We start from the raw sequence: 24332 nt of genomic DNA on the forward strand, positions 1-24332 counted from the left end.
GGGCATCAGGACTTAGGTCCCAACAGGTTCTACTCACTGTCTGAACCCCGTTGCTGCGGGGCTTTTTCACTTGGTACTGGAGCTGTGGGCAGAGGGGCAGGCTCTGGGAGCGTCAGGAAGTTGAAGACTGAGTATTTATCCCTCTTCACTCTGGGTAAGCCAACTAAAGTTGAGCTGGGATAGCAGGTAAAAAGGAAAAAAGATGATGTTTTAATAACAACAGCTAGGATGAAGCCCGCGTCCAGTAAGACTTACTTTCTCGAATCGGTTCTCTGGCTAGGCTGCAGAGGCTCAAGACATTTCTACTTCTCAAAGAAGTTCAGGAAGGTAGAATGCCTGACTTCAGAACCCTTGAGGTTTTTTTTTTTTTTTTCTTTTAGAATATTGACTGTCAAGCATGGGATGCACACCTTTTATCCCAGTACACAGGAGGCAGATGGATCTCCAAGTGTTCATGGCCAGCATGGTCTATTCCAGGTCAGGTAAGGACACACAGTGAGACTTTGTCTTTAAAAAGAAGAGGAGAAGGAGGAGGAGGAGGAAGAGGAGGAGGAAGCAGAGGAGGAAGAGGAGGAAGAGGAGGAGGAGGAGGAGAAGGAAGAGGAAGAGGAGGAGGAGAAGGAGGAGGAAGAAGAGGAAGAGGAGAAGAAGGAGGAGAAGGAGGAGGAGGAGAAGGAGGAGGACTAAAACTTTTAACTTCAAAAATGGTTTTACACTAACTGAAAATTCCATAGCTAAAAACATAATTATACTTTCCAGTATATACTTTCTGGGAATATTTTTAATCCAATAAGAAGATGCTAAACTTGTGTTTTTTAATTGATCCATTCAGTTTATGGTCAGAAGGTCAGAGGAGGACATCAGAACTCCTGGAACTAGAGTTACAGACAATTGTGAGCTGCCATGTGGGTGCTGGGGCCCAAACCTGGTCCTCTGTAAGAACAGTCAGAGCTCTAAACCAATGAGTCATCTCTGACACTTTATAAAGAGAATTTAAAACTAAAGCATTAGGTTGAGAGAGGAGCCCATGGGAGAGAGCTGGACAAACATGTGAAAGGCCCTGTGGTATTTGATCCTAGCATGTGCAAGGTCCTGTGTTTGGTCCTAGCATGTACAAGGCTCTGTGTCTGATCCTAGCATGTACAAGGCCCTATGTCTGATCCTAGCCTGTGCAAGGCCTTGTGCCTGATCCTAGCATGTGCAAGGCCTTGTGGTATTTGATCCTAGCATGTGCAAGGCCCTATGTTTGGTCCTAGCATGTGCAAGGCCTTGTGTCTGATCCTAGCATGTGCAAGGCCCTGTGTTTGGTCCTAGCATGTGCAAGGCCTTGTGTCTGATCCTAGCATGCGCAAGGCCCTGTGGTATTTGATCCTAGCATGTGCAAGGCCCTGTGTTTGGTCCTAGCATGTGCAAGGCCTTCTGTCTGATCCTAGCATGCGCAAGGCCCTGTGGTATTTGATCCTAGAATGTGCAAGGCCCTGTGTTTGGTCCTAGCATGTGCAAGGCCCTATATCTGGTCCTAGCATGTGCAAGGCCTTGTGTCTGATCCTAGCATGTGCAAGGCCCTGTGTCTGGTCCTAGCATGTGCAAGGCCTTGTGTCTGATCCTAGCATGTGCAAGGCCTTGTGTCTGATCCTAGCATGTGCAAGGCCCTGTGGTATTTGATCCTAGCATGTGCAAGGCCCTGAATCTGATCCTAGCATGTGCAAGGCCTTGTGTCTGATCCTAGCATGTGCAAGGCCTTGTGTCTGATCCTAGCATGTGCAAGGCCCTGTGTCTGATCCTAGCATGTTCCCAAACACACACGAAGGGAAAAGAACCACAAATGACATGTTTTATTGTTACTTGACATAGGGTCTCTCCAGTATGTATCCCTAGTTGTCCTGGAATTCCCTCTGTAGACCAGGCTGGCCTCAGTCTCCCAGAGATGCTCCTGCCTCTGCCTCCAAAGTACTACGATCAAAGGCAGGCATCACCATATCTAGCTGTAAGTAACATATTTCAAATAAAATGTATGAGCAGCATTAAAAAGATGCCACACGAAGTCATTACGACATGGAATAAACGTTACCCGTATTTGTACTTTAGCAATGAATTAACAGGTTACAATATGGTTTAAACACATGTGACAACACAGACTCACGTACAGAGTCACATGAATCACAGTTAAGGGGACAGGGTTGGCTAGAGAGATGGCTCAGTAGTTTAGAGTGCTTACTGCTCTTTCAGGGATCTGGGTTGGGTTCCCAGCACCTGTCATGTGGCTCACAACCACCTGTCCCTGCAGCTCCAGGGCATCCGACGCCCTCTGTGGTCCACCTAGAGTCCTCATATATACATACAGACTTACATGAACAAAAATACAAATAAACAAGCAGAAGTTAAAGTAAATGTGCAAACTGGCAACTCCCAATAGTTAGACGTCAACTTCCTCTTGATAAGGGGGACCACAGGAGCATAGTATGAACTCTAAGGGGGCTGGGAAAATGGCTCAGTGCTTAAGAGCACTTGCTGTTCTCTCGGAGGACCCCAGTTCAGTTCCCAGCACGCATGCGGTAGCTTAAGTCCAGTTCCAGGAGCTCTTCTAAGCCCTAAGGGTAGCAGGTAAATACGTAGTGCATAGACACACATGCAAGCAAAAATACATAAGATAAATCTAATAATTTTTTTCTCTTAAATGAGCTTTCACGGAGTGGGTGGAAAGACAAGCTAACCCAACTCACCCTGGATAAGGGTCCGGGACGTTAAACCTCTTACACAGAAGCTTGTCGGGGTGCCACTCAAACGTGTCTCGGGTGAGCTTCCCGAACATCTTCATCTTCACAGCCGACTGCTTGTCACTGACATCGTTCTAGGAAGAGACAGACGTTCTGTCAGCTGTACTCAGAGAACTGACCTCACTAGTCTTCCAAGTTGGAGAAAAATCAAGCTGTAGGTTGGAGAGATGGCTCAGAAGTTGTGATAGCACACTGCTCTTGCAGGGGACCTGATGCTATTCCCTACGGCCAAGTCCAGCGGCTCACGACCACTTGTCACTCCAGCTCCAGAGGATCCAAACCCATCTGGACTCGCTGGGCACCCACACTCACATGCAAATACTCACATGCAGAGGCACTCATATATGAAGTTGTTTGGGGTTTTTTGTTGTTGTTTTTGTTTTCATTTTTGTTTTTGTTGTTGTTTGGTTTTTTTGTGTGTGTGACTTTCAAGACAGGTTTCTCTGTGTAACTCTGGCTGTACAGGAACTCCTTCTGTAGACCAGGCTGGCCTTGAACCTGAGATCCACCTGCCTCTGCCTCGGCCATCACCACCAAAATGAAGAATTTTTAAAAATCAGTAAAAATAAATTTTAAAAGTATTTATCAGGAGACAAAGACAGATGGATCTCTATGGGTATAAAGCAGCCTTGCCTACAGAGCAAATTCTAAACTAGCCAGGCCTGAATACCAAGACCACATCTCAAAAAAAAAGGTCAGATCTGGAACAGATCTCTCAGCAGTTAAGAGCACTGGGTGCTCTTCCGGAGGGCCCAGATTTGATTCCCAGCACCAGAATGGCTCAGCCATCTGTAACTCTAGTTCCAGGGAATTTAACACTGTCTTCTAGCCGCTGAGGGTGCCAGGCACACATGTACACAGAAATACATAAGGCAAAATATTCATACGTACCAAATAAAAATGAGTATGTATTGTTTAAAATGCCAAGCTTCATTCCCTTGTACTTCTATCAAAAACAAAAACACACTGGTCTGGAAATAGCAAAGAGTGTGGGCTGTTATACTGCTTATCTCTTACAAGCTAGACATCAGATTATTTCTCACTCTACTATACTATGTGTATTATGATCTTTTCACTGATGAACTATTTAGGTGCATGGCGTTTTAAATTTTAAAATCACTAGGAGGGGCTGCGGAGATGACTTAGTCACAAGTGCTCTCCGCAAAAGCTTAAGGGCCTGAGTTCATATCCCCAGAACCTGCATACAGGCTGGGCGCAAGAGCGTGTGTCCAGAATCCCACCAGCGGGGAAGAGGAGACAGGTGGATCCCTGAGGCCCACCGTGCTGAATTGATGAGCTCTGAGTTCATTGAGAGACCCTGTCTCAAAAAAGTAAGGTCAAGGGGGCTGGAGAGAGGACCTGGGTTCCAGCACCCACATGGCAGCTCACGACTGTCTGTAACTCCTGTTCCAGGGGATCTGACACCCGCATACAGACATACAAAACACCAATGTACATAAACAACAACAGCAACAACAAAAACAGTCAGGTGACGCCTGATGGAGTGGCTCACACCTGTAACCCCAGCATCAGGAAGGCTGAGGCAGGAAAAACAGGACTTCCAGGCCAGTTTGCCTATATGAGACCCTGTCTCAGAAAAAAAAAAATAAAATAAAATAAAATAAATAAGCTACAGAATAATTGAGAAAGGTCAAATTCAATGTTGACCTCTGACTTCTATATGCACACATACAGGTGCATGTACCTGAACGTAGTACACATATAAATAAAAATCTGACCAGAGCTTGGGAGTGTTGCCTAATGGTTAGACCATGTACATACTAACACTGTGTGAAAGCCTGGGTTCAACGCAATTCCTACAACTGCAAAACCACAAAATGAAGTTCAGCAGGTAGGCACACGATGGCGACAGACCTCTTGGTCCCGAGGGACTTCGACCTGATCTGAATCCTCCTCCTCCTTGGCGTGAGTGAACCTGGAGGACAGGGTGGAGTTGGAGGACACATAGAGCTGGGCTGCCCGGGCAAACTCTTCCCGCTCTCGGCTTCGCTCCCACTCGGTCATGCTGGGGTCCAGGCATCGTTCCAGAGCATCTGTGGGACAGGAGCAAGGCACTGTTTTACCCCAAGGAAAGCATGGTGCTTGAGGGAGAGCACCAAGTGGACACCACTGGACTGTGTGCTTCCTCGGAGGCCGAGCGTCCAGACCCCTGTACTTATGGAGGTGGGGGCACTGGGCGCGCTACCTCCAGGCAATATTACTCTTCCCTTAAGATGCTCCTTTTTATTCTCCCAGATTGATTTTACTTTATGTGTGGAAATGTTTTGTCTGCAAGCATGTTTGTACACCATGTATGTACGGCTGTTGGATCCCCTGGAGCTGGGCTTATGGATGGTGGTGTGCTGCCATGTGGGTGCTGGAATCAAATCAAGGTCCTCTGCAAGAGCAGCGAGTGATCTTAACTGCTGACCCATCTGTCCAGCCCCAGCTCATCGAGATGCTCTTTATTGAATGCTACTTACTACATGGTACAAGAGGAAGCTCTGGGAGGCTGGCACATGGCTAACCTTAGACGAAAGGGCACTGCTGGCACACCCAGATGTTAGCAAATCCAACCAACTACCTGTGCTAGGGAGGGACTCTCTACCCTTTTTCTGTGTAGCTGTCTTTTGCTACTTTGTTGGTTCTTTCTTCCACCCTTCTTCACCCATTTTCTTCCACTCCTTAACCTCCTAACACTACTAGGTAGGAGAGAGAAAAGGACAGAGAGGAAAGAAAAGAGGTCCCTGGATAAAGTCAGGGGTCAGAAGGGGGCAACACTATCATTAGACTATTTCTTGCTGATTAGGGGCTTCAAGCTCCTCAGGGCAAGTTTGATCTTCACCATCAGGATATCTAATTTCTTCTCCTTTTTTCTTCTTTGTGTATGACTGCTTAACAAACCAAGACCAACAACAACCAAAAAACTACCTATCAGGGTCCTGGCACTTATAGACCCTCTGAAAAGTCTATAAAATTCCAAACGTCATACAGTTGCAGAAACTATCTGCAGCTGGCAAAATCACACCCTGGCTAGAGCATGAGGCAAATCATAGTCAGCTGCTGTGGACAGTCTGAAGCAGTCCCATATCCCACACCTGAAATTAAAATGAAAACACATTCCCATGATAATATTTCTGGTTTTTTTCCTAAAGGAACTAAAACTCCAAAATTATCACTACTTTGGTATGATTTTGGTTTGGTTTGGTTTTTAGTTTTGAAACAAGGACTTGCTACATAGCCAGGACTGGCCTTAAACCCTTGATCCCACTGCCTCAGCCACCCAGTCCTGGAATTATAGGCCTTAACTCTATTTCTGCTATGTATTTGCTTTTTAGAGCGAGGGTCTGAAAACTCTGCACCATTTATACCAAGTGGACCAAAACTAACGACAGAGCCAAGCGGCTTGACTTGCAGTCTGTGATGGGGGAGGGGCACACAGAGAAGCTGCCAACCCTGCCAGGCCAGGACCCACCTTTCTGACCCTTCTTCATGTGTACTAAGAACTCTTCGTATCGTCTCTGCTTTTCTGGATCTTTGGCAAAAGGCTTGAAGTTGTTGGCTCTGGTGGTGACTGTCCCTCCGCCCAGGGCCAGGTGCCATGAGCTGTGGCCCAGGTCTGGTGTGGACGCCTGCGCTCTGCTGCTTGAAGCACTCTGGGCCAGACTCCTGGCCTTGGCTTGGGCGGCTTTCAGGTCAGTTGCCTGCTTCACTTCTTTAATTCTCTCTTTGTCTTTTTGAGACAGAAACTCCAACACTGAAGTAGCTGACCCTAAATAAAAACAGTAACAAGAGATGAAAAACAGCTTGACCTTTTTTGTACATACAGTCACTACTAAAAATGTGCATAATCACAGGTGTTTCTGTGACTGATTTATCAATATCTCTATGTTCTGTGAGCTGCATATTTACATAACTGGCCACAGGTACAACTCGAGGCAGCGCCAATGCCTGGAGTGTGTAAAGCCCCATGCTCCATGCCCAGGAGGAGGACTCTGAACCACAGGTGGCTATGGTCATGGCTTCCACAGTCCTCCCACTGAGCACTCATACAACATAAGCTCACTGGGCACCAAGGGCATAGCAGGCAGTGGACCAGGGTCAGGGGACAATGCAGGTAAGCTCCTCCCTCTCACTACAGATAGGAAGGAGGCCAAGAGCAATATCAAAGCACTGCTTGGAGAAAACAGCAATGTGCATGCCTGTGATCCTGCTTTATTTTGGAGGCTAGGCAAGATGGATTACCAGGAGTTCAAAGCCAGCCTGAGCTATAGACTAAAGTTTTGCCTCAATAAACAAACTAACAGATAAAATAAAAAGGCTAATAGGATGGCTCCGTGGGTAAAGGCTCCTACCACCAAGGCTGATGATCTGAGTTCAATCTCTAAGACCCACAAAGTGGAAGGAGAGCACCGACTCCTGCAAGTTGTCCTCTGACTTTTATACAGGCGGTGTGGTTCATACACACACACACACACACACACAGCGTAAAAAGGCACTTTTTAAAGAAGTGAGGGTATGTGGTGTGGTGGTGCATGCCTGTAACCCCCAGACTCAAGAGGCTGGTGGAACAAAATAATGAGTCTAGGCTAGTGGGGGTCCACATAGTGAGAACCCCTCTCAAAAAGCAAAAACAAAAGAGGAAGGCCAGGCGTGACAGCACAGGCCTAGCACTCGTGAGGCAGAAGCAAGAGGATTTCTCTGAGTTTAAAGCCAGCCTGGTCTACACAGCCAGCTCCAGGACAACCAAGACTACATAGAGAGACCTTGTCTCAAGGAAGAAAAGAAGAAAAGAAGAAAGGAAGGAAGGAAGGAAGGAAGGAAGGAAGGAAGGAAGAAAGAAAGAAAGAAAGAAAGAAAGAAAGAAAGAAAGAAAGAAAGAAAGAAAGGGTGAGGGAGGGAGAGAGGGAAGAAGAGAGGGAGGGAAGGAGGGAGGGAGAGAGAGGGAGGAAAAGAGTGAAGGAGGGAGGGAGGGAGAGAGAGGGAGGAAGAGAGGGAGGGAAGGAGGGAGGAGCAGGGCTGGAGAGATGGCTCAGTAAATACCACTCTGTAGACAACTGATGTGGACACAACTGCTTATAGCTTCAGCCCCAGGGGATGCAACACCTTTTTCTGCCCCCGCCAGCATGAATGTGCACACACACACTCACATTCACATACACCCTTATACATGTAAATTTTTAAAAAAAAAATGGGACTGGGGTGAGGTGAGACAGGATTTTTCCATGTAGCCCTGGAAGTTCTGGAACTCACTCTGCAGACCAGGCTGGCCTCAAACTCACTGAGATCAGCCTTCCTCTGCCTCTCAAGAGCTGGGATTAAAAACCTGTGCCACCAACACCTGGCTAATAAATTCTAATAAAACTCAAATAAAAAATTTTAAAGAAAACAAATAAGTGTGAGTGGCACAGTCCTGTGATCTGAGCACTTGTGTGGCAGAGGCAGCAGGACTGAGGGTTCAAAACCACTCTGGGCTACACTGAGAATTTAAGGCAATCCTGGGCTTCATGAGACCTTTAAAAGGTGGGTGGGGCAAAAGGAACAACTCCCCAAGTCATAATGAATAAGGTCTGTATACACTTTTATACGCTGTTTACAATCACGACATGCCTGCTAGGGTTCCCCATCAGTGGGAAACCACAGCTCCCCACTTGAGTAAGATTAGGTTAAACATAACAAGTCCAGTCTCTTCCATCACACCTACCTTGAATAGGCATCTCTCCTAGCAACTCCCCCCGCTTGGAGGCATTGAGTTGATGCCTACTGTGTGTCCCCACGTCCTGCCCTGCTTTCCCAGATGACTCTGATAACACCTGAAGTACGTGAGCATTCTCGGCTGTTGCGGCGACCACAGGTCTGAAATAATGCACCGGTCGGTAGTCTCTGGGCAACTGAGGGGGCGGGTAAATCTTAACAAGAAACAGACAAAAGTCAGGAAATCCGGGCTACAAGATCACACAGACTTAAGAAAGAAAACCATGATTTTAGTGTCCTGAGACACGCCCAGCCCCGGCTCACTTTCGAGGTGAACAGCACTGAGATAGCCTGGCCCTGAGGGAAACCAGAACTACTGTCCCAACAGCCTCACATGGCAAACAATACCACTGCTAATATGTATGTTTCCCACGATGAGAGCACTAAATATAAGACCATGTTCTGCCCCTCATGCAGACCCAGCCCACTGAAAGAACAAATAGTTACAGATGTTTGTTCAAGACTTTAAAAAAAAAATAACAAACTTGAAATTAGGTAGTTTTTGTTCTGCCTGAATATATGCCTATATATGCCTACAGGCCAGAAGAGGGCACCAGATCCCATTACAGTTGGGAGCCACCATGGTGGTCGCTGGGATTTGAACTCAGGACTTCTGGAAGAGCAGCAGTCAGCGCTCTTACCCACTGAGCCATCTCTCCGACCCAAAACTAAGTAGTTTTAAATTCAAAACTCTATGTTCAGGCTATGCTTCACTTCCAAAGTGAACCATCCGACCTTCATTTTTTTTTTGGTTTTGGTTTTTTTTTTGGGGGGGTTTTGGTTTTTCGAGACAGGGTTTCTCTGTATAGCCCTGGCTGTCCTGGAGCTCACTTTGTAGACCAGGCTGGCCTCGAACTCAGAAATCCGCCTGCCTCTGCCTCCCGAGTGCTGGGATTAAAGGAGTGCGCCACCACGCCCGGCTCAGGCCTTCATTTTTTAAAATATATTTTTATCTTGTTAATGAGTATGTCTGTTGGGTAAGTGAATGTGCACATGTGTGGAGGTGCCTGCAGAGGCCAGATGAGGACATGAACCCTTTGGGGCTGGAGTTACAGGTATTTCTGTACTGGGATCCAAACCACTCCTCAATATTAAGCAGTTAGTGCTCTTAACCACTGAGCCATCTCTCCAGCTCCTGCCCCGACTTTTTTTTTTTTTTTTTTTAAAGAATTATTTATTTTGTGTATGTGAGTATGCTGTAGCTGTCAGACACACCAGAAGAGGGCATCAGATCCCATTATAGATGGTTGTGAGCCACCACGTGGTTGCTGGGAATTGAACTCAGGACCTCTGGAAGAGCAGTCAGTGCTTTTAACTGCTGAGTCATCTCTCCAGCCTGCCAACTTACTTCTTTTTTTTTTTATTATTTTTTATTAGATATTTTCTTCATTTACATTTCAAATGCTATCCCCAAAGTCCCCTATACCGCCCCCCTCCCCTGCTCCCCTACCCACCCACTCCCGCTTCTTGGCCCTGGCATTCCCCTGTACTGGGTCATATAAAGTTTGCAAGACCAAGGGGCCTGTCCTATAACACCCAGTTTTCTTCTAAAAAAAAAAAAAGAGTATTCATAGAGAAATACCAGATTAGTTAATGATATTATAAATATTAAAGAACATATAAATATTAAAATAAACACTATAAGCACCAAACAAGCAATATAATTTTAATGGAAAGGTTTTCTTACTTTCTTTGAAGATAAAGGTTTAGAAGCCAAGGAAAATCCTTCCAAAATTTTGCCAACATATCGAAGATCTCTCTCGGGTTCTACAAAATGACATCACTGATTAATTCCAGAAGCTGAGGTGATTAAGGGAGGCAAGAGGCTTCTTATTTTCCAGAGCATAAACAGCGCCCTGGGTAAGGTCACTGGGAAGGAGCATTTGGGGACCGAGTGGCATTCAAACTCTCACCCCTTTGTTGACACAGTGAGGCTCAGCCCAAACTGCCCTCCACTGCCCGGCCGCCCAGACAGCTGCCTTGGCCTCCCGAGACAAGCACCCAACACTGTCTTCCAAGCAAGGACCTCAGCAAAACAGCTTCTACACAGACCACCGCCATGATGTGTCACCTCGTCAGGACTCTGACTAGAAACATCTAAAAACTTGATCTAAAATGGCCCCATAAAGCTGTCCTCTCCCTCCCCGCCAAAGCACCCTCGGTGGCTATTATTTGGAGTGAAAGTTCTCAAGAAAAGCCAGCTAGAGTGTCAAAAGAAAGATCCCAACTGCAAGGGTCAGTTCTTGCGCAGTGCCCCAGGGTGGCTGTGTCCCAGTTTCCTTAGCAACAGCCCAAATAAGGCTCCTAGGCAACACAACCAGGTCAGCTGTGAACTCACGGGGACAAACTGTTATGGCAAACAAAAACATTAACAGTAGATAGATAAGCCCACAAACTAAGGAAACTGGGTGACCAACGCCTCTGACTTGAACAGGGGATGGTTCTCTGACTGCAGACGCAAGCCTGTGACAGAGGCCCTTCGATTCGCAGGAGGACTTTCTACAGAGTGGGTACACAGAAGATTCATTCCAGCCTCAGTAACTGCTGGAAGGAAAAAAAAAAATCTAAAAGTCAGTTGCAGAGATTGGTGAAATGACATGTTCACTCAGTCAGAAGAAAATATGTGCAGTGAGTGTGTGCAAATTAAAAAAGAGACAAAAATATCCCAAACTCATCAACAGAGCAGAGGCACTATTCTCAGGAAAGGAGAAAGATTTGTCTCAGAAAGAAAGCAGACTAGAGTATATGTAAACTACTAACTACTGTAAGATGTTAATAATTTAGCTAACTTAAATATTGGTTACTGATATAATTAAGATAACTATTATTAATTTCATCCTTCCATTAGTGTCTACAGTATGCTCATAGTAATTAGTACTTTATATTATTATATAATTATCATGCAACATATTGTCAACGGTATCGATACATTAGGTATATAACATATACAATAACATTTCTAATTTATTACATGTGAAATTGTATATGGTTTGGGCATTGGGGGTACTGTGACAGAAGCTAGGGCACTGTGCTGACTGACTGTATTAGACAGTCCCGATTCTCCACCCGGTAGTCCCCTGCACCATTTCTAGAAATCAAGACTGCAATAGCAGTTTAACCAAAGGACCTGAGTCACCACAGAGTCTATCTGGAGATTTAAGTTATGTTGAAAGACACCAATATTTATAATAATCACATCTGTAATTCTAGTACCTGGGAGGTAGAGGCAGACAAAGCACAACTTTGAGACTAGCCTGGGCTCTACAGTTAAACCTTAACTCCAAAAAAAGAAAAAAGGTTAGGTGAACAACCATGTTTGATTGCACACAAGAGCCTATTGAGGCCTCAGGGGTAGGAGGCAGGTTAGCTGAGTTCTGTTGTGCTACAGGCTGTTGGCACTGTCACCTGTCCCCAAACCTGGTCTTCTAGCCTGCTGTTTAAATTGGCTCAATCTTCCAGTTCCCTGAACTCTGAGCCCCCACTGCTGTCTGACCACAGCATGGCACCAGGCCACAGTCACTCCCCTCCTGGCCCCAAGCCTCTCCAGCTCCCTAGTACATCCCATCTTCACTTCTGCCTCAAACCCTATTTCTTCCTTATGTCCTATACACTGCAAGGCAGGCCTCAAACTCACAGCAGTCCTCCTGCCTCAGCTGTCCAAGTGCTAGAATTATAAGAACAAGCCATTATATCAGTTTATATTGTTTCTTACCCTGCATATTTTTTGGTTATCTCTTTTTTTGTTTGATGTTTATAGGTATTTTGCCTAAATGTATGTATATGTACCATGTGTATGCCTGAGGCCTATAAAGGCCAGAGGGGGCAGGAGATGCCCTGCAACTGAAGTTACAGATGGTTGTGAGCCACCATGTGGGTTCTGGGAACCAAACCCAGGTCCTTACAAGAGCATCCAGTAGCTTTAACCACTGAACAATTTCTCAGCCCCACATCCTGCATCATGGATAACCCTCTCCTCTACAGAGCCTGTGCCCCCTTCTTCCCAAGACCCTGACGAGTCCTACCATCTGGGCTGCCAAGAAGTACCTTTCTGATTTTTGTATTGTTTGGGAGCTGTCCAGCCATAGAGGCCATCTCCAGGCTCCTCGTCCTTCAGCACAGTGTCATACTTGGATAGAGTTTCTGTGGCGTAGATGTCATCATCTTCCTCTTCCAGGGCACCTACACCAAAAGCCTGCAAAACACAAGGTTTCAAACAGAGCTCCCAGGCTGGAGGGCCCGTCTGCATTGCAGGGCTAAGCTGTACTAAGTTAAGTACCCAGCAGACACAAATGCTCTTGCAGATCGCTGAGAGGGAAGCAGGGGGGAACCCGAGGTTAGAGAGTCAGGTCTACTGAAAGCAGTGACCAGAGGCAAACGCCACACGGCAGCTCAGGCACGATCCTCCCCAGCCCTGGCAGCACTGAACAGACAGAAGGAGGCCTCTGAAGAGAAAACAGCAGACACATCTGTCAGTTTCTGGTCAGCAGGGCCAAGGTCTGAACTCTTGGGGGAAACAGCCTGCAGTAAGTTGAATTTTTCTTGGAAGAATAGGAAAGGCATGCAAAGAAAGAACAAAACAAAGTAATCTGGCCGGAGAGATGGCTCAGCGGGTAAGAGCACTGACTGCTCTACCAGAGGTCCTGAGTTCAAATCCCAGCAACCACATGGTGGCTCTCAACCATCTACAGTGGGATCTGATGCCCTCTTCTGGTGTGTCTGAAGACAGCTATAAGTGTACTAATATATATAAATAAATTTTAAAATCTTAACAAAAAACAAAGTAACCTATTTATTTATTTGTTTGTTTGTTTATTTATTTATTTATTTGAGATAAAATCTTACTATGTCACTCTGTCCTGCACTTGCTCTGATATAGTCCAGGCTGGCCTGGAATTCACAGAGGTCCATCTGCCTCTGCCTCCTGAGTACAGAAATTAAAGGAATGCACCACCACGCTGGCCCACTTTCTTTTTAAGAACCCGTGAGTCGTTTGAGAAGGTGGGCAACAGGAAGCTCCTATGGGACAAAACCTCCAAGTCAAAATGACCCAGGTGCTCCTGACTCAGGGCATGCAGTAGCAAGGAAAGGCTTAGCCCAGAACGATGCAGCTTTATCAATCTGCTGGGCCATCTTGCAGCCCCCAACTGCAATTAGACCAAATCAAAGCATTGGAAAGGTGCTTTTCTGCTTGGCCCCGCCAGGATGGGAAAACAGGCCTCCAGCTGGGAACATGAGTTTCTACCAAGGACACCACAGGCTCGTGGGCACCAGTGTTAGAGTTAAGGTGGCAAGCATCACAGGTGCCCCAAAGGACCTTCAGAGAAACACAATCTGGGACTGAGCATACGGCTCTGTGAAAGAGTACCTGCCTACTGTATGCAAGGCCCTGAGACTGTCTGCCTGTCTCTCTCTGTTTCTGCCTCTGTCTCTCTCTTTCAGTGCTGGGGGTGAAACCCAGAGCCTTGTATATACTAGACAAGCACCCCAAACTGAAAGAGAAAGTAACAGGGACAGACAAAGACAGAGAGACAGAAAGAGGGGAGGAGAAAGAGAGAACGGGGCGAGGTTTTTGGGGAGGCAGGACTGGACTTCAAAGTCCTCATTGAGCAAACAAAGTACCTACTATGGACTGATCTCCCATGGGAAGTATACTTATTTCTCAGTGTTACTGCTTTTACAACATGGAAACTTTTACCTGGCCAGAAATGCCCAGTTTTCTTCCTTTACTCAGTCCAACATCTCCAAGAAGATGGCTGGTCCCCTCAGATGCGCCACCAAAAAGATTCAGGTGTTCTCCTGGCATTCCAAACAATGCTTGGTGGGGGTCCAGGCCCTTGTAGGCCAACCCATGTACATTATCTTTAGGTGTAAAATCCACAGGCATGACGTCTTTAGGAGCAAAAGTCACATTGTCAGGCAGGTAGTCATCATCTTCATCCTATTGCAAATGTTTGAGGAGGAATTAAGGTGAGTCACTATCAGGTGTCAAGTCCTCTCAGAGTTCAGTGATTAATTCCAAACAAAACAGTTGCCAGGCTTGTACTTCTGCTGCCATCAATGACCAGATCCCATCCCTGGGAAAAAAACCGATACTAACAAAAGCAATGTCAGGTGAGACTAGAAACCAGTGCTTCTCCACCTTCTTAAAGCTTCAACCCGACCCTTTAATACAGTTCCTCACACTGGAGTGACCCCAACTACAAGATTATTTTGTGGTTAAATACTATTAATACTAATTAAAACTACTTCAGGACTCTACTGTGGTGAATTGGAATCTAAATATCTGATATGCGACCCCTATGAAAAGGTTGTTCAACCCCCAGAGGGGTCACAACCCGCAGGTTAAGAACCATTGCTCTAAGCAGAGGCTGGAGAGATGGTTCAGCTATTATGAGCATTCGCTGCTTTTGCAGAGGACCAGAGTTCAGTTCCCAGCACCCACCTCAGGCAGCTCGAACCTGCCTTGAACTCTAGTTCCAGGGTATCTGGTGTCTTTTTCTGTCCTCAGTAGGCACCTGCACACACAGAGACTAACTAGCAGGTACACACCTTTTTAAAAAAAGAATCTAAAGGGCTGGTGAGATGGCTCGGTGGGTAAGAGCACCCGACTGCTCTTCTGAAGGTCCGGAGTTCAAATCCCAGCAACCACATGGTGGCTCACAACCATCCCTAATGAGATCTGACTCCGTCTTCTGGAGTGTCTGAAGACAGCTACAGTGTACTTACATGAAAGAAAGAAAGAGAGAGAGAGAGAAAGAAAGAAAGAGAGAGAGAGAGAAAGAAAGAAAGAAAGAAAGAAAGAAAGAAAGAAAGAAAGAAAGAAAGAAAGAAACAAACAAACTAACTAACTAAAGCCGGGTGTGGTGGCACACACCTTTAATCCCAGCACTCGAAAGGCAGAGGCAGGCAGATTTCTGAGTTCGAGGCCAGCCTGGTCTATAGAGTGAATTCCAGGATAGCCAGGGCTATACAGAGAAACCCTGTCTCGAAAAACCAAAATAAATAAATAAATAAGGAATCTAGCTGGGCAGTAGTGGTACATGACTTTAATCCCAGCACTCAGGAAACTAGGGCAGGCAGATTTCTGTGAGTTAGAGGCCAGTCTAATCTATAAAGCAAATTCCAAGACAGCCAGGACTATACTATTACACACACACACACACACACATACACACACACACACACACATCTGCCTGGAAAACAAAACAAAACAAAACAAAACAAAACAAAACAAACAAACAAAAAGGAAAAAGAAAGAAAAGACTATGAAACAAAGGCAAGAGTGTGTGTGGCTCAAAGGTACAGCAAACACTTAGCATACAAGGCCCTAGTTTTAAACCCCACCACAAAAAAAAATAAATAAGAACAGGCAGAGCCTGTTCAACTTTTTCTTTTCTTCTTTTAGATTTATTTATTTTATGTATATGAGTGCTTTATCTGCATGTACAGCTGCATGCCATAAGATCTCAGTACAGATGGTTGTGAGCCATGGGAACTGAACTCAGGACCTCTGGAAGAGCAAACAGTGCTCTGAACCTCTGAGCCATCTCACCAGCACCCCACCCCCACCCCAGCCCCAGGCAGTGCGCGTAACTTTAATCCCAGCATTTGGAAGGCAGAGGCAGGAGGATCTCTGTGAGCACAAGTCCAGCCTGGTCTACACAGTGAGTTCCAGATCAGCCAGGGCTGCATAGTGAGACCTTGTCTCCATCAATCAGCCAGTTAACCAATGAATAAGAACAGAGTTGGGATAACTATGATGCCAGCAAGTCATTGACTGTATCAGCTGACATAGTAACAATAGCTTTAGAGGATGGTTGTTCCAGGACCGTGGAGCCTAAGAGATTCCTAAAGATGCTCATGACCTTTCTATTGGTTTATTTATCTGTTTGCTTGGGTATGTTGTCTGCTTAGGGTTTTTGTTGTTGCATTGTAATTTTACTACATTTATTTATTTATGTGTGTGTGTGTGTGTGTGTGTGTGTGTGTGTGTGTGTAAGAGAGAGAAATTGTGTGTCACATAGGCATGCATGCCACAGAGTGTATGTAGAGGTCAAAGGACAACTTGTGGGAGTTGGTTCTCTCCTTATATCTGTGTCCTGGGGATCACACTTGGGTGGTCAGGTTTAGCAGCAAGCACCTTTTCCCATTGAGCCATCCCACTGTTTTCTGAGGCAGAGTCTTACTATGTAGCTCAGGCTAGTCTAGACCTTGAGACTTTTCTTTCTGCTTCAGTCTACCTATTGCTGTGTGCCAGTACGCCTGGTAGTTTTTAATTTTCTCTCAGCAACAGGGATCAGACCCAAGGCTTTGTATATGCTAGAATCAACCACTGAGCGACATTCCAAGTTTGTGACCCTAAATTTTCACCATCATGAAGTTCTACTATAGCATACCTCAGACTCTTCAGAGCCTCCAGGCGGCAATGCACAGCCATAGATCTTCACACCAGGATCTAGAAAAGAGATCCCAAAGGGATTAGCCATGAGCAAAGACAAATAAAGACAGAGCCACTGACACTCATCAGGGGCACATGGCTGCACTTTTAAAGGTGCTGTACCCTGAGGGTCCTGGGCAGACGACAGGCCCAATCCACCTGTGCTCCAATAATGTATCGCAGGGACCCAAAGGACATTACCCTTGCCTTCAAAGGGTTCACTCCCAGTCTGGGGACAAAGAGCAGAAAATAATAGTCAGGTGTGGTGGCGCAGGCCTTTAATCGCAGCACTTGGGAGGCAGAGGCAAGAGAATTTCTGAGTTCAAGGCCAGCCTGGTCTACAGAGTGAGTTCCAGGACAGCCAGGGCTACAGAGAAAACCTGTCTCAAAAAACCAAAACCAAAAAAAAGAAAAAAAGAAAGAAAATAATAATGTTAATCTGGGAGTGTAGTGTTGATCAGTGATAAGGTCCTTGCCTGAGATGTATAAAGCCCTAGGTACAATCCTCAGCATAGATAGATAGATAGATGGATGATAGATGGAGGAGGAGGAAATAGTAATGTTGACTGACTCTGTGATTCAGCTAAGGTGTGGTTGAAAAGCAATCATCTGCACTCCTGGTAAGAATGTGAACCTGGACAAGCCTTCCAGAGGTTACTGTGCGTGACACCGAAAACCTTAAGCTATGTGCATGCCACCTGACTCAGCAGTCTAGTTCTAGGAACATGCAGCTTTCCAAAATATGCTGTGGGGCTGGAGAGGTCGGTCGCTCAGTGGCAAAAAGCACCTGTCCCTCACGCAGAGGACATGTGTTCCATTCCCAGCACCCGCATAGTAGCTCAAAACTGTTCACTGCAGTTCCAGGGCCTCGTCGCTCTCTTCTGGCCTCCCAGGCTCCTGCACATATGTAGTACGCACAGCACTCCAAGTGCTGGGATTAAAGGTATGCATGCTACCATGTCCAAATACTGATAAATCCTTAAAAAAAAAAACAAAGCAAAACAAAACAAAACTATGCTATAACTAAGGGTCATGGCACACAACTATAAGCCCAGCACTCAGGAGGCTAAAGCAGGAGAATCATGAGTTTAAAGGCAGCCTGAGTTACTCAGAAAGCTCCAGGCAGCCTGAACTGCAAACTTCCACCCTGTCTCACAAGACCAAACTAAACAAACAAACCAGAATGCAGGCTGCAGAAGGGGCCTCAAGCGGGCTTACCTGGTTTCTGTCGGCGCGCCTTTCTCTTCACCCGAGGGCCGACTCCTTGCCCTTCCTTCCAACCCATTTTTCTTAACAATTCAAAGCCAACAGACAATCTAGACAGGATATGGAAACAGTGACAGTGAACTTCACTGTTAGTAAACAACTCCTGCTCTAGCCCCTCTGCCTGCCTTGTCTGTGCTCATCCTGCATCTACAGCACAATGGATCAGCCTGCGGGCTGGGGGGGGGGGGGGGGGGCACATCTGAACTAAGGAAGATACACATCTGCCACTTGAGCCTGTAGATACTCTGGTAAGTCCTTGTCAAGGAAGCCTGTGGCCCAGAGACACCAGGAAATTCTAATCAGGCCACACTCCCAGGAACAGAAGACAAAGTATACAGAAATCAAAAATCAGGCAACAGCCATGCGGCTTCATAAGTCTGCCCACTTCATTAGAAAGCGTAACTTATTTTCTTCTAACTCTTTTCTAAGCAGCTTTCCCTAGCACTTCAGGCCTTGGTCTTCCTTACTCTTCCCGGAAGGCTCCCCTCCCTGACCCTGTATCTGCTCTCCAGACCAGCTGTAAGGGCTTGGATCTCTATGTCCCTATTTTTTCCTCTACTCTCATTCTCTAGGCAACTACTGAGATTTATCCCTTGCTTGTGGAAAGGGAATATATCTTTTAAACTAATAAAATTGACCTCAAGCTGGGAATGAAGAGAAAGAAAAGGAGAGGGGAAGGGAAGGAAGGTGGGGAGGAAAAGAGGGAAGAAGAGAGAGAAAAAGTGGGGGGGGGGGTTCAAAGAGGGATAATGGGAGAAGAGGGAGAGGGAGAGTACAGGCAGGACAGGACCCCCAAGGCCTGTGAGGAAGGTGAAGGGAAGCCACCCAGTTCCTAACAGCCTTCCAGTTCAGGGATTCTCTTAGTCTTCCAGTCAGACAGCACCTTGTGGCTGCAGCTGAGCTAACCCTGAGAAAGATAACCACACAGCCCCCCCCCCTCACTTTGCCGGTGTGATGAGGTCATCAAGCAGCGTGGCGCCGGGAATAGGGGCTGCAGCAGCGGCCAGCTGCCTGGCCTTCTCCCGGATTCTGTCTTTGGTTTTGGAAGCAAAATCATCCGTGGTAACAATTGCTTTAGGTGCTATCCCGAATTCACTAAGATCCTCCAAAGAAGAAAATTAAACAGAATTAGTTCATTTATACACACACAACACATCCACTTGCACTACACACACAACAAACGCATTGTACCAACACACACACAACAAACGCATTGTACCAACACACACACAACAAACGCGTTCGTACCAACACACACAACAAAGTTTTAAATAGACATCAGTTTCCTGTAAATATGCGAAGCGAAAGAGAGAACTCTGGGTTCTGGAAACACGGCTCAGTGGTTAAGATCACTGGCTGCTCTTCCAGAGATCCTGGGTTCAAATCCCAGCATCCGTATAGCAGCTCACAACTGTCTATAACTGCAGTCCCATACAATCAGAAGCCTTCTTCTTGTGTGCATACAATACATGCAGATAAAACATCCCTATACACTAAATAAATAATTAAAATGTAAAGAGGGAGAGGGAGAGAGAAAAATCAGATGTGGTAGCAACTTGTCTGTGATCCTAGCACTAGGGGAGGCTGGGTCAGGAGGGCTAAAAGTTTGGAGCCAGCCTCAGCTGCATGGCAAGACCCAGGGGCTCCTTCTCCTCCTGCTGGCAGCTTACAGCTTGTTCTATTGCACTTGACTGTGCTCATGGGTGAATCCATGCCCAGATTTTAAGGTAGTGGGAGTTTAATTCTAGCTAGCTTACTTCTCCTAAAACCACGGGGTACTTCAGGGTTCCTGTGAAAAGCCACAGGCTCAGCACCATGGACGCTGAGTTAGGGACAACTAGAGATGTCCAAGTACGTTTGCCTTGACATGACATCCCTGACTTCAGAAACTGTGCCAGTGTCCCTTGCACAGATATCTGAGTGATGGAGAACTCACCGACAGGCACCCAGGGCACAAGCATAGCATCACAGAGGTGAAGCCTCAGACAGGAAGGAAAGCTTACACGGGCTTTCTGGGGCTCGAGAATACACCACAAGCAAGGACACTGCCACTCTCTGACCCACCTCTTCGTCCATAAAATCTTCAGGTCCAAGAGCAGATTTGTCCGCCCTGTTCTGTCTTGAAGACACAAAGGTAGAGGGTGTCCATCCTGGGAGGAAAGAAATTTAGAATCTTATAATCCTAGACAGTATTTCATTTGTTGTTTGTTTGCGTTTGTTTATTAAGATGGATCTTATTACAAAGGCCTGGCCAGCCTGGAACTCACTCGGTAGAGCATACCAGGGATGTAGCCCAGTGGCAGAATGTCTGTTTTAGCCTGCAGCGAGGTCCTGGGTTCTATCCCCAGCCTCTAAGTAAGAAAACATTCAGTTAATTGGGTGGTGCATGCCTGTGATCCCAGCACCTAGGAGGCAGAGCAGATGAAGCTACAGCCTGCTCTACATCAAAAGTTCTGGATTAGCCTGGTCTATATAGTGAGACCCTGTCTTGGAAAAAAAGAAAAAAAGAAAAAAAGGGAAAACAATGTGCATTACTTTAATTACAGAATTGATTATACGATATAGTGTGACATTTAAATTTATTTTTCTCCAGGTCATGAGCAAGTAGTAGCTGGTGTGTGCAGTCCTGTGTCAAATAATTCCTGGGCTGTTCTGATGCTATCCTGGCTCTATAACCTCTATGACCCCCAGCTGCCTCATCTGCAAATCTGCAAAACACCTGTGACACTTGACCTTCTTAGTCACTGGGTCAGAGGTACAGCCAGTGGTACCTGGGAAGCTAGCTGCCTGAGGGTATTCAGGGCAAAGCCAAATATGAGGGAACTCACTATCTGGCTTTAGCCTCCTGGCTGGAATCTCTCTATTTTCCGCAAAGTAGGAGAAAGGTCCTTCCCTGTCAGGCTGCACCAACAGTGGTGTAAGTCGACGCTGGGAGCAACCCAGATGGTCAAAGAATATCTCTGTACTCTATGGCACATGTACCCAACAACTTTATTTTTTAAAGTCAGGCGGGAATCTGGACATGGAGACTCAACGCCTGTCATCCCAGCACTCGGGAGTCTGAGGTGGCAGAGTCTAGCTTTCCAGGCTGGCCTGAGCTACGTGGTGAGACCCTGTTACAGAGACAAAACCCAGGAGGGGAACTTGAGCTCTGTCAGTCCCATGCATGCACAGTCCTCTGGCCCCCGCAGAACCACGCGTACCTTCCTTTGAGCCGACGGTATTGAAGTAACCAGCAGAGAAACCACCACTAAAGGCTCCGTGGAAGCGCTTGTACCTTCCTTTCTCATCTCTGACAGTCTGGTCTTGTAGAGGAATGGGTTTCTTTGGTCTTTCACCTGGAAAAAGAGTTAGTGTGGAAAAAGAAAGAGGGATATGATGAGTTAGGAAGGATTTAGGGGAAATGTCATTTCTTTTTCTTTCTTTCTTTCTTTCTTTCTTCCTTTCTTTTTTTTTTTTTTTTTTTTTTTTTTTTTTTTTTTTTTTTTTGGTTTTTCGAGACAGAGTTTCTCTGTATAGCCCTGCTGGCTGTCCTGGAACTCACTCTGTAGACCAGGCTGGCCTCAAACTCAGAAATCCGCCTGCCTCTGCCTCCCGAGTGCTGGGATTAAAGGCCTGCCGACACCACGCCTGGCTGAAAATGTCATTTCTTGAACCTAATGAATTGTTATTCACTTATAACTCCATGGATATCCATTTAATTGAGGTTGCTGTTTCTAGATGTAATTAGCTTATACTTTACAAAATAATATGTTTTGGAAGATTCTGCTAAGAAATATGTTGCAGCAAGAATGTCCAAGCTGGGGATGGGCTCAGTGGATAGAGTGCTTCTACATACATGAGAGCTTAGTTCAGACTCTGAGAACTTAACTGTGGTTTGAATGAGACATGTGCCCCACAGGCTCATGTATTTGAATATCTAGTCCTAGTTGGTGGCACTATTGGGGAGGTTGTAGAATCTTTAAAAACTGTAGCCTTTAATCCCAGCACTAAAGACAGAGGCAGATGGATCTCAGTGAGTTAGTGTGTGTGTGTGTGTGTGTGTGTGTGTGTGTGTGTGTGTGTTAGTTAGTGTGTGTTAGCCTTGCTGGAGAATGTACATCACTAGGGGCAGGCCTTTAATCTCACCCCACTTCTAGCTTACTCACCCTGCTAGTGTTTGCCCTTGATATGTGACCTCCCAGCTTCATGCTTTGGCTGTCTGATTCCATGCCTCCTGCCATTGTGGACTTTCCCCTCTAGAACCACGGTCCAGAGTACTCTTTTTTCTATACGTTGTTTTCAGTCATAATATTTTATCACAGCAACAGAGGAGTAATTAATACACCTGCATAAAGCCTGAAGCAGTTGCTCATGTGTGCAATCGCAGCATTCCTACTGCATGATGGGAGGGAGACACAGGAGAACCCCTGGAAGTCCACAAGTCAGAGAGCCCGGTGTGCTCAGGAGCCCCAATCTAAGAATCCCTGTCTCACCGGAGGTCATCATGTCCACCACACTCATGCCATGAACACTAGTGCTTACACTCACACACACACATACTTATAATACACATATAATACACATACACAAACATGTATACATCCAAGATAAAAATGTTCTGCTTTTCCTACTAAATTTCACTACAAAAAACAAATTAGGGTTGGAGAGGTGGCTCAGTGGGTAGTATTTGCTGTGCAGGTTATAGTGCCTTCGGGAAAGCCAGTGTGGACACGGCCAGCCCCAGCACTGGGGGAAGGCAGAGATGGGGTGAGGGAAATGGAGAGCAGCAGAGGAAGACAGTCAACACTGACCGCCGGGCTCCAGTCAAGTACACACAGACGAAAGTACTTTTAAAACATTATACCGGGGATGGGCAGGATGGCACACACTTTTAATTCCAGCACATAGGAGGCAGAGGCAGGAGAAGTCTATGAGTTCAAGGCCTGTATGTGTATACATACATACATACATACATACATACGTATGTATGTGCTTGTGAGCACATCCAAGCCATGGAACATGTGGGGAGGTCAGGACAGCTTTCTTTTTTTATTGTTTTGGTTTTTGAGACAGGCTTTCTCTGTGTAGCCCTGGCTGACCTCGAGCTTACCCTGTAGACCAGGCTGGCCTAGAACTCAGAGATCTGCCTGCCTCTGCTTCCCAAGTGCTGGGATTAAAGGTGTGCGCCACCATGTTAAGCAGAGGAGCTTTTAAAATCCCAGGAATGAAACTCCCATTAGCAGCAAGCAAATCAACAATAAAAACAAAACCAGGGTCCAGCGTGCCCAGGATGAACCTGAAGCCTCAAACTTACTCCGAAGCCAAGGATGACCCTGAACATCTGAGCCTTACAGCTTCACCTCTTGAGTATTGAGATGACAGACATGGCCAATGTGGTTCTGGGGATAACTTATGGTTTCAAGCATGCCAAGAAAGCACTCTGTCAAGTGAGTTATAGCCCCGACTCCAATTTTTCCCATCTCTCAAAAACTTAGTACATACTATCTATTACTTTGTATGCGTCTGGAATGATTCCTGTCTTGGTCAGATTTTTGCAATATTAGCACCGCTGACAGTGTGTTCTGTGTAATTCTTTGTTGTGGGGAGATGTCCTAGGTGCCGGTGGGATGTTTAGCAGCATCTATGCAGGCTTGATCCCTTCCCCTGCCTTGCCCATCCCCTGTAGCTGGGCTAGGTGAGGCCCTGGGCTAAGGTGAGGGAGGGTGCCATTCTTGCAGCCTTCTTGACCTAGAAGGGAAGATAATATCTGCAGACAACTAAGTGAGACTGGTGGCGGCAGGTCATGAGATCCACTGGTGTGGCGAGCCAGGCCCCACAGAGCTCCTGAGGAGATGGTGCCATCTCGAACCAGGTTGCCGGAAAACTCTAGAGAGGAAGTGGTACTTAAGCAGGTACCTACTGTAATCATGGCCACTGACAACAACTAATTCTTCCCTTATCAGGGGCTGATAAGTTGCTCATTTATCATACCTGGATAAGGGTATTTATTAAGTAGCTGCCTGAGGTCCAGAGTTAATAAGCACAGAGCTGAGCCAGATCTCAATTCTATCTCCAAGCCAGAGCTACCACCTACACTGTTCCTTACATATTCCCCA

The 24332-nt window shown here is 46.2% G+C and overlaps 1 protein-coding gene across 2 annotated transcripts in view; it reads right to left on the bottom strand.

The window, feature by feature from the left end:
• Window positions 1-24332, bottom strand: part of Gpatch1 (G patch domain containing 1) — a 79837-nt gene that overhangs the window by 50091 nt on the left and 5414 nt on the right. For both annotated transcript variants that reach the window (XM_030242933.1, NM_026181.1), the window contains exons 2-14: window positions 21438-21572; window positions 20299-20384; window positions 19177-19337; window positions 18187-18284; window positions 16928-16986; window positions 14227-14469; window positions 12576-12723; window positions 10219-10298; window positions 8482-8686; window positions 6253-6549; window positions 4653-4831; window positions 2724-2851; window positions 38-174 (exon numbers count right to left, since the gene is read on the bottom strand). In XM_030242933.1, the coding sequence (XP_030098793.1) occupies window positions 38-174; window positions 2724-2851; window positions 4653-4831; window positions 6253-6549; window positions 8482-8686; window positions 10219-10298; window positions 12576-12723; window positions 14227-14469; window positions 16928-16986; window positions 18187-18284; window positions 19177-19337; window positions 20299-20384; window positions 21438-21572 (1956 nt within the window). The remainder of the gene's footprint in view (window positions 1-37; window positions 175-2723; window positions 2852-4652; window positions 4832-6252; window positions 6550-8481; window positions 8687-10218; window positions 10299-12575; window positions 12724-14226; window positions 14470-16927; window positions 16987-18186; window positions 18285-19176; window positions 19338-20298; window positions 20385-21437; window positions 21573-24332) is intronic.

Source organism: Mus musculus, chromosome 7 (assembly GCF_000001635.26).
Source record: "Mus musculus strain C57BL/6J chromosome 7, GRCm38.p6 C57BL/6J".
Lineage (NCBI taxonomy): Eukaryota > Metazoa > Chordata > Mammalia > Rodentia > Muridae > Mus > Mus musculus.